The following is a 10,196-nucleotide window of genomic DNA, read 5'->3' on the forward strand; positions in this document are numbered from 1 at the left end:
AGGTTAACTCGTATTGCAGCAGTGCCTGGATAGTATGACGTGTGTGGTTGTGCTGCTGCCGTGGTCCTGCCAGATGCCCCCTGCTGCTGCTGTTATCATTAGTCATACTTCTACTGTTATTATACACATATGATTATTGTCACACATGTATACTATCAGATATTATTATATTATTATTAATTATAATATTATTACTTTCATTAATGTTGTTGTAAGCTACTGTCATTACCGTCTGTCCTGCATCTCTCTCTGTCTCTGTCTCTGTCTCTCTCTCTCTCTGTCTCATTGCGTCATACAGTTTACTGTTAATTTATTATGTTGATCTGTTCTGTATGACATCTATTGCTTGTCTGTCCGTCCTGGAAGAGGGATCCCTCCTCAGTTGCTCTTCCTGAGGTTTCTACCATTTTTTTTTCCCGTTAAAGGGTTTTTTGGGGGAGTTTCTCCTTATCCGCTGTGAGGGTCCTAAGGACAGAGGGATGTCGTATGCTGTAAAGCCCTGTGAGGCAAATTGTGATTTGTGATATTGGGCTTTATAAATAAAATTGATTGATTGATTGATAGTTGGGATGGGGTCTAAGAGACACGTTGATGATTTAGATGAAGAAATCACTGCGGTCAATTCTTGAAGAGAAATTGGGGAGAAGCAATCTAAATATATATTAGGTCTTAAGCTGTGTTTGAGGTTAGGTAGGTACTATCTGAGTACAGGAGGTCATGAATTTTGCCTCTAATAGTTAGAATTTTGCATGCACATCTAAATTGCTGAGTGATGCTCGTAAAACTTGCTTCCGTTTTAATGACTGACCAACAAAAGATGTTTAATTTAGTGGAATAAAGAATAAATAGCCTATTCAAGTGCTGGAATTTGTTATTTAGGATACATGACAATGCCTGAACGCAACACAGGCTCCGCTCCATACACTGTGTGTACAGTGCCGTGCTGTAGGTTCGGGGCAGGCTCGGTTATAATTGTCTCGGACTCTGGAAAATGTGGCCCGAACGCCAGACCATCAAAGCCCTCTCAGGAGCAGCAGAGCAAGCAAGCCGATGGCTGTGGGTGAAGAGGCGAGACACCTCCTGGGCCCCAAAGTAACACCAGTGGCTTAGAAGGGTTGAAAGCAGAGGGGGGCACACCTGGGACGCCAGGCGTTGCCGATGAGCCCTCTGGAGGTGTAGTGGGCCCATCGTCATCGAAACACCAGTGAAGGAGGGTGCCCACCTGATGACCCCAATGAAGCTTCCAACCCCCCCAACACCACAGCTTTGCAATCACTCTGATGGATACGTCGTCACCACTCAAACCTCAGGTTTACAAGCTTAATCTAGGGATTGTTTCATCTAGTCCTAAAACAGAACTAGTGTGCTCACCTGTGTCTGTGTGTGTGTGCGCACACGTGTGTGTGTGTGTGTGCGCGCGCGCGCGCATCGGGGCCGAACTCCGCTGTGCACGATACAGAGACAGAAATGACATGCCCTCGTGTAAACAATAAGTCATCACATTATAAGGTGAAACGTTTCACCATATATCATGATAAATAGTATATTGTTATGTTATTATATGAAGCGTCCGTCACGCAAAATAATATAGTTTATGAAGAGATAAGATGGAGCCCTCTCCTCTCCTCTTATATGCTTTACTCACAAGCATGTGAATTGACCTGGATATGAAGCGTCCATAGCGCCAAATAATATAACGATAGTTATAGTATAGTTATAAAATCAGCAGCCGCGGTATATTTCAGCAGTGGCGGTGCGCCGCTGCATATAGGGGAAACACTGAAAGAGATGGTGGTTTCACTGAACAGATGCCTATTTTCAGCACATTTTATGCTGTTGCATTCAAAGCAATATCAGCCTAATAATTCCAGAATGATTAATTCTCACCAAGTAGAGCTACTGAAATCATCTGGTGGAAAATAATGCATCCTTAAAAAAAAATATATAAATCGCAATATACATCGCTGGGGGCAAAAAAATCGCAATGTCAATTTTTCCCAATATCGTGCAGCCTGACCACCAACATGCTGAAGCATTTGTCGTTGTGTAACATTATTTGACGTAGATGAAAACAAATGCTGAACAAATAATCTTTCATTTGTTCCATTTTAGATGACAGCGGTGGACCAATTTCATATTTGTTTACTTACACAAGCACTTATCTCTTGTTTAGAATAGAAACTCCATAAAATTTGTGTTGTTGACACCAAAAACTTTTAAGGTCTACTTTTTCTACACAGAAAATTCACAGGAAATAAGGGAATCAATAAAGAATCCGACTGATAAGCAGAATCGATAATGACATTGATATCGATAAAATCCTATCAATTCCCATCCCTATTCACTGAGCGCTGATCCTTTATCTAGAGCACAAATTTCTTGTGTTTATTTGAACTCTGTGGTGTTACAAACTCATTAAACACATTCATTTCTGTTTTTAATGGACTTCAACTACTATTCACTGGATTTTCAGATGTATGGAATTTCGCCAAGGCAAAATGTCCTCATTTTGCATTGTAAATGAAAGTGAAATAATCTGTGTATTCCCCTCGTGATTCAGATCCACTCCATTATTTAATGGGTTCTTCCTCAGCCCATGCTACATCCTTCTAGGGCTGTCAAAATTGCTCAAAAATGACGTTCGAATATTCCTTCTAAAAATAACTCATAGGTTCGAACCATTCGAATATTTTTTTCCCCCATTATGTCCACAAGAGGGCAAATTAATACAAGGAAACATAGGCTACTTGTATATGTATTAATACAAGGAAACATAACTACTTGTAGGTATTTTTATTTCAACATAAACGTCTTTGAAAACATTTATATACCTACACATTAAAACACATAAAACAATTATCTATAACATTACGTTATAAACGACCGCGGACCTCTCGCTCGCCCCCCCCTCTCTGACCCGTGGCCACCGCCCGCGGAAGCGCTGCGAATAGCCTCGAAGCACCGGACTGTGACCGGCTCGCGCCCTGCAGCGATCGTTTCGGCGTCTGGTCTATTTTCTGCGCGAGCTGCGAGCGAATGTGTCAAGCCGGGTGACGGAGACAACAGCTGGGAGCAGAACCGCTTGTAGACAAGGCTGGAGAAATGCGCGTCTGATGCCAACGCCCACTCGCAAAGAGGACAGCTGCGGTGGTGTTTTTTCCCCCTTCCACAATCGAATATCAATTTTCACATACGAAGGTCCATTTTTTTTTTTTCAAATTCGAATTTAAATTCGAATTTAGAATATTCGTTGACAGCCCTACACCCTTCCACCAAGTTTCATTAAAAATGGGTCCCGTAGTTTTTCTGTAATCCTGCTGATGAACAAACCAACAAGAAAACCATACTGAAAACTAAACTTTCTTTGGTGGAGTTAATAAGGACAGACAACTGATCGTTATTTTGGTTAGTTTTATTAGCTGAATGAATATAATCCCTTATTTTTAGACCATTAATTTTACTCTTCAACAAAGAAACAGTAGCTCAGCTTCAGTGTTTTATGTTAGTAGACTTTCAGGTACAGAGAAAGTGTGAACATCTTACACACTGAAATAGGATGATTGTGTATCAGGTGGCACTCTTCCAAACACTGACAGCTACCACACAGAGTGAGGGTTTCAAATGTAGTGAGTCCATTTAGACTGGAGATTAGATGATATCTTGTGATGGACTCAGGAGGACTTTAAAACACAAGGGTTAAAGATACAACAATGAACAGCAGTGACACTGATAAGCATCCACATACAGAGCTTTCACAGCATGTTACAGGACCAATTACTTCATACTGTATATCTCCTGTTGGGTTTTTGCTCAGCACGTTCCTTCTTTGTGAGTGTGAAACACTCATGTGTTGTGTTACATGTACAGCCAGAAGACAGTGGAAGCCAGCAGCAGGGATCTACAGCATGGTGACACACAACAGGAACACAACTGTTTTCATGCACAAAACCTGTGTTTGAACAGTAACACACATGTGAATGATATAATGTGCAACTACATCACAAGGCTGGTGGGGGTAAAGTCTTGACATAGAGAACAGTTGGAAGACCATTATATGTGTATAAAGGCATCATGTGGAGGGTCTATACTGGGAGCTTGGGCCTTTAAACTATAGTTATAATCAACTGGGAGAACTGGTACATCACTGGTGCTACAGCTTGTAATGGTAAAAATACACACGACGCAGTCACAGTTTGGCTGTAGCAGCATGTCCATACCAGAGCACGTCCATTATAATCAACTAAAGCTGCTACACTGACCACGGAAGCTGCACTTGCTTGGCAGGCACTGCACTGCTCAACATTAATTTTACACAGCTGGTCTATTTATTTTTCTCTGCATGGCTCTGCAGCCCTCCAACAGGTAAAAACTACTGACAACTGTCTGTTTAAAAATGATAAAAATGAATACCTCATTATACCAGAAGCAATGCCAAGCAACAGAGCAACACTGTGTGTGTTTTTACATTTTACATTAAAATAAATTGATACATCCTGTTGTTATAACGATCCCGTTACTGAATCCAGTACCAGTTAATATAGCTTATATGCTTCCGAACCCTTCATAGCATTATCACTTGCCAAAACTCAATACACACACCGTGAAGCTGACACTACAGAGACAGTCAGTGCAGCAGGTAAAAAAAAAAACCAAAACACTCTGCTCCGCCTATGTGACACGCTGCGTCTGTGCCCCTAGTATTTTGGCTGTAATGGGTCACCTCATGGTGAGCTGAATTGTTACATGTCTGGATAGGTTGGACTGTGACAAGCTGGAGGTAGGACTGAGGGTGTGAATGCACACAGTGACATGGTATCTGGGTTCAGTATAAAATGCTGTTCATGTATTCATGCTAAATAAAAGCACCTGCTCAGGCAGCAAAAAAGTGTGTTCTGCCCTTTTTTGTTGGACTACTGGCTGTGGGGTCAAAGTTCTTCAGTGTTTAATGAGTGATAGAAGGTACATATCAACAGCAAAGGCCTGGACTCTGGTTTCTAGCATCCATTCAAAATATTACAGAATATTTACTGTTTTTGCAGAGGTTGACTATGCCAACCATCCCATGCTGAAAGTTTTCAGCAAATCTATCAATTTCCACTTCATGGACTGACTACTTTTTTATCTGATTAAATGTAAGTTTATAATTACTTCTAACAAGCAGTTTAAAGCCAGATTTCTAGATGATTCTGAATTGACGGAGTTTTTACTTTTGGTGACAGAATACAGAAAACAAAGATTTACATTCTGAAAAAAAAAGTTGTCTTTTTAGGAAGAAATCCCTCCCTTTAAGATTAGCAGATTGTTCAGTATTGTTGACATAAATGCTTTAAAAATGTATAACCACTGCACCGACAGTGAACACTGAAGAACAAGGACACCATGTCAGCTCAGGAAATGCTACTTGTTTTAAATAATGGCTCAACTTAGAAGTATGCAGCATGTACTATGTCACAGGGGAAATATGGTAAAAATGAGGTTTCTACATCAACTAAAATGAGTTATCAGTTAATGAGGTTAAAGGAATACTTCACCTGCACGTTAGGATTTAAAACACGTCAGTACAAACAGTCCCAGGCACAGCCGAGTAGCGTGCCTAGCTTAGGGCGTGCTACTCAAAGGTGAATGTTTGTTTCAAATAGGAAGGTGTTAGTGAAAACACATGTGTTTGGGAAGTACTGACCATACGACTGGATAAAAAAAGACTTGGATTATACTGGCAAGTTGTGTGAGAGTTTGTAAACAGATGTTTTGCTATAGTTTTGTGATTAAATGTCCCCATTTACTTCAATTTATGAAAAATGTTTGGATTCTCGGTTCACCATGGAGGCATGCAAGAAAATCAAAGTTTTCTTCACCAATTCCAGGTAACGTGGTGAGTAACTGAAATACAAATGGTCATTTTGCAGGTGAAATATTCCTTTAAAATCACCAGAAACAACCAAGTGAAATGAAATATGTTGTTTCTGTGAGCTGTAGAGTTGTCACCACAAACTTTATCAAAGGACACGATTGCCGTGACAGACCCCACAGTAAATGACAGAAGTCTGCTTGTCATTTACAAACTAAGGGCACAAACACACACAGAGCAGTGAGCTGCAGAGCTCCTGCTCATTTTCAATGAGAGGAGCTTCACAGTTCAGATGAACACGCTGGGACCTCACAGGAAGGAAAACTGTGGTGCAGTTAATCCCACCTGACATTTGGACATGTATTTATTATAAATGAATGTAAATTGAAGCTTAGCATTTAAAAAAAAATCCAATCAGATTTCATCCAATCTGTATCACTGAAAACTCAAACAGCACCAGCAGTGGACTAAGTGGTTTGGTGTATTTGGACCGACAGCTCAGTGTGGGAAGTATTGGTGCTCCTGTGTGTTTCTACTCAAAGTAAGGTCTGTGTTTCAACATGACCATCTTCTTCTTCTTCCTCTTCAGTCAAACCCCTGCTTCAGGAGGTCAGACTGCATGACATCAGCGGGGCTTTACAGGTCATAAAGGGTCTCCAGCACAGTGGCCAGAGACCAGGCCTGGGTCTCACAGCTGAATGGGCAGTACTGGCCATTCTCATTGGTCAGCTCTGGCAGACCTTTCCATGGAGACCTGAGAAGAAACAGGGCGGGTCAAAGGTGACAACACACCAACAACAAAATGATTTATTACACATCACTTAATGGACCTTCCTGAATGGTACAGCACGTAACAAACTAAGACATTGTAAAGCGCTTCAATAATATTCCGAAAGGAACACTAGCATGTTTTACATGAGCTCTTACTAATTCCTAAGTTAGAAACAGAAAACACTTTTACATGATCAGTTTTTAGATTTGACAAGAGATGAAAAGAAAGAACATGGGGTGAGAAATAATACCATTCATTAAAATGGCCAATAACAGTATAATTTTAAAAATGAAACTTGAACATTTTGGAAATGTTGGACAACAGTGCTGATGTCATTAGCTATGACTGTATCATGTGAGACAAAGCAGAGTAGGTGGATGAACAGACAGACCTCTCCAGGTGGGTATAATGTCGAGAGAGAACATTTTTCACCAGGGTGACCGTCTTTGCGTAGCTTTCTTCTCCCAGCTTCTTAGCAAAGTAGAGCTTAGCACGCAGGAAGTAGCCTACTGGCCACAGCCACTCCTACACACACGCACGCACGCACGCACGCACGCACGCACGCACACACACACACACACACACACACACACACACACACACACACAGAGTTAGCTATTATTGTGTTATTATGTTAGTTAGCAACATAGTGCTGCATCACCATTAAAAGGAAACATCCTGTCAACATCATTTCAGTCATAACTTAATAGACATGTTGGAGAAAATTCAAAATTCAAATGATGATTATGGCAGTAATGCTGTGTTAAAAGTACTTTGAAGGCTGTTTTAGAATATGTGGTTTACTTAGTCATTTGTGTGCTTAAACATACTGTATGATTAATCATTTTTTGTTCTATGTTTGTTAGTTTTACAGTAAGCTTCATCTGGGAGTGACAAATAAACAGTCTCATTTGGGGAATTGTTAACTATCTGCCAATCAAACACTACACGTTCAGGGAGGGCAGAATACGTCCAGTGTGCGCTAGGGTGGGCACCTATGTTTTCAGCTGTAGACACATTCTTCCTGAAGCCATGTGACACAGCAACAGTGTTTTTCTTATTCAACTCTTTAGTGCAGGGTGTGTCACACTCACTGGTCCTTGGTGATAGTTGAAGCCTTTTGCCAGGTTGTAGCTGTCGTTGTCCAGAGAGTTGTCATAGACACCACAGTACACCATGTCACTGGGACAACACAAACACAATGTCAGTGTGAGACTGAATATATAATCCTCCCACTGCTGCCACTATAATCATAACCATTTCTTTTAAGCAGACATGATTACATTTAGAGTCAGGGATAAAAACAGGAAATCCATCATGTGTCTTTAAAAGGATGTTTGTGCATTGAGAATATATGAAGGTTTTATTTACTCAGGGTCAAGTGTCTTCATTCCCAGTGGTCCCAGTAGTTTTTTCTCAGCGACCTCCAGAGCCTCCCAGGCTCTTTCCACTGTAAAGAGCTCTGGAGCCTTCAAACACAATCACAACTCAGTGAAAAGTTACACACAGTTAAAGATTATTCAGATACATGGCCCTATGTTCTTACCACCACCATGGCAATAGTGAAGTTGGGTCTCAGCTGGTAGTCACACCAGGGGCTGGAGGCTCCATAGCTGTCCTTATAGATGCCTTTTTTGTGCACCAGATCAGGGCGCTGCTCATTGGGGTCATTGGGGTCGCCAGACACCCAGAAACCTGCTTCAAAGGACTGCTGGAGCTGCTGGTTCCACTGGGAGTATGAGATAAACATTTCTTTACCTAAAACACAATGAGAAGTGTTTATTACAGATGATGCTGAAGGTCACAATGAGTTCAGGAGGCTTTTCTTTATCTGAAAATTCAGGCTAAACCTCAGTCAGTACATTTATATGCAGCTTGAGAAAATCGAATCATTGGCTGAGTCCGACAGAAACCGTACTTTTAAATACATGCAAACAGCTTGGTCTGACTGAAATTGGATTATCCGTAGCTCGACTAACACACCTAGATAATTCAATTGAAAATCAAACTACTGCTGCATGTATCCACTTAGTCCGACTGGAGTCGGACTCTGCATTCTGTGCATGCACCACTTGTTCTTTCGCAGGCTTTCACCCGGAAGAAGAAGGAGATGACGTAGCAGCAGTGCAGTAACTCACGGAAAATCAAACAAACAAAAACCATGGCGACCAATAAGCAGAGGACGCACTTCTGGACGGATTATGAAACTACATTCATGCTCTGACAGCTAAAGGAGCAAACATTTTGAAGCTTATGGATGGTAGGAAAATGCAAAACGCGGATTTATTTTAAAAAGTTTCTGAACAAGAAGCGGAACTAGTTCAATACGCACTATATTAAAAAGGACACAGCACCGCCTATCGAGGCGGAGGTGATCAGAATTTGGATTTTTCTCTTCTGCATGTATACTCAGACAAGTCGAGAAGTCCAACTTGACTGATTAGCCGAGCTATGAGCTTAGCTCAACTACTGCGTGCATGTAAACGTACTGAGTGTATCTATCAGTGTGTGTGTATAATACCATTTCGGTGTACTTTGGCTCCATCATATGGGAACAGTCCTTGGGCGTGGAGCTCCACAACCCAGCGAACAGCTGACTTACTGAGACCCACTATCTCTACTGCTGCTCCATCTCTGGACACAAAACACATTAAGTTCAATTAATTGTGTGTTTAGTCTATGACCCACCAGAAAACAATGAAAAACAAACCTTTACAATGATGTAAAACAGCAAATCCACACATTTGGTACTTTTGGTGGACTGATCAAACAATTCAATACAGGATCAAAATCTGATGCAAAGTACAGTGAGACATGCAACCTTAGCATTTCTAATTAGCTTTCCTAAAAAACGGTAAGGGATTTGTTCTGTGAAAACTTTCTGACAGCTGGATGTGAAGCAATGTGTGTGTGTGTGTGTGTATGTGTGTGTGTGTTTGTGATCAGACTGTGTGTTACCTTGGAGTAGCAGGCATGCCTTTGTTCCTCGCTCTTTCACTCTCTCCCATTTTGTCCATCCATGTACCACAGTTAAAGCGGTTTCCTCCAGTCACAAAGCCTGTGGCTGGATCCACCTTAGCAAACACGTTGAACCCTGGGAAGGAGTAGAAGAGCTCTTAATACAGGGGCTGGGACTGAAGGATAGTTTGGAGAGCTGCTGCCGTTAACAAATCTATCATTGGGCTCTGTAGTGCCGGAGAAGGATTTGTTACAGTTATAGTTTTGATTTTTTGAAGTGGGTTTGTATGGGGTACTTATCCACAGTCAATGTATATTAGATACAGCAGATGTCTGTAAACATGCCCTCAGTTTGAAGAAGCAGGCTAGTGTTACTAACCCTTTAAACAAGATCCTGACCAATACTGGATTTTTGGGGTCGATGCCAGTACCAATATATATATATATATATATATATATATATATATATATATACAGTGGTGTGAAAAAGTGTTTGCCCCCTTCCTGATTTCTTACTTTTTTGCATGTTTTCCACACTTAAATGTTTCAGATCATCAAACAAATTTAAACATTAGTCAAAGATAACACAAGTAAACATAAAATGCAGTTTTTAAATGA

General features: G+C 41.0%; 1 protein-coding gene across 2 annotated transcripts in view; it reads right to left on the reverse strand.

The window, feature by feature from the left end:
* Positions 1 to 3,379: 3,379 nt before the first annotated feature.
* Positions 3,380 to 10,196, reverse strand: part of agla (amylo-alpha-1, 6-glucosidase, 4-alpha-glucanotransferase a) — a 69,200-nt gene continuing 62,383 nt past the window's right edge. For both annotated transcript variants that reach the window (XM_050074768.1, XM_050074770.1), the window contains exons 29-35: positions 9,579 to 9,714; positions 9,142 to 9,254; positions 8,167 to 8,378; positions 7,992 to 8,089; positions 7,715 to 7,802; positions 7,012 to 7,145; positions 3,380 to 6,602 (exon numbers count right to left, since the gene is read on the reverse strand). In XM_050074768.1, the coding sequence (XP_049930725.1) occupies positions 6,485 to 6,602; positions 7,012 to 7,145; positions 7,715 to 7,802; positions 7,992 to 8,089; positions 8,167 to 8,378; positions 9,142 to 9,254; positions 9,579 to 9,714 (899 nt within the window). In that variant the 3' untranslated portion in view covers positions 3,380 to 6,484. The remainder of the gene's footprint in view (positions 6,603 to 7,011; positions 7,146 to 7,714; positions 7,803 to 7,991; positions 8,090 to 8,166; positions 8,379 to 9,141; positions 9,255 to 9,578; positions 9,715 to 10,196) is intronic.

Source organism: Epinephelus moara, chromosome 21 (genome assembly GCF_006386435.1).
Source record: "Epinephelus moara isolate mb chromosome 21, YSFRI_EMoa_1.0, whole genome shotgun sequence".
In the NCBI taxonomy this organism is placed as follows: Eukaryota; Metazoa; Chordata; class Actinopteri; order Perciformes; family Serranidae; genus Epinephelus; species Epinephelus moara.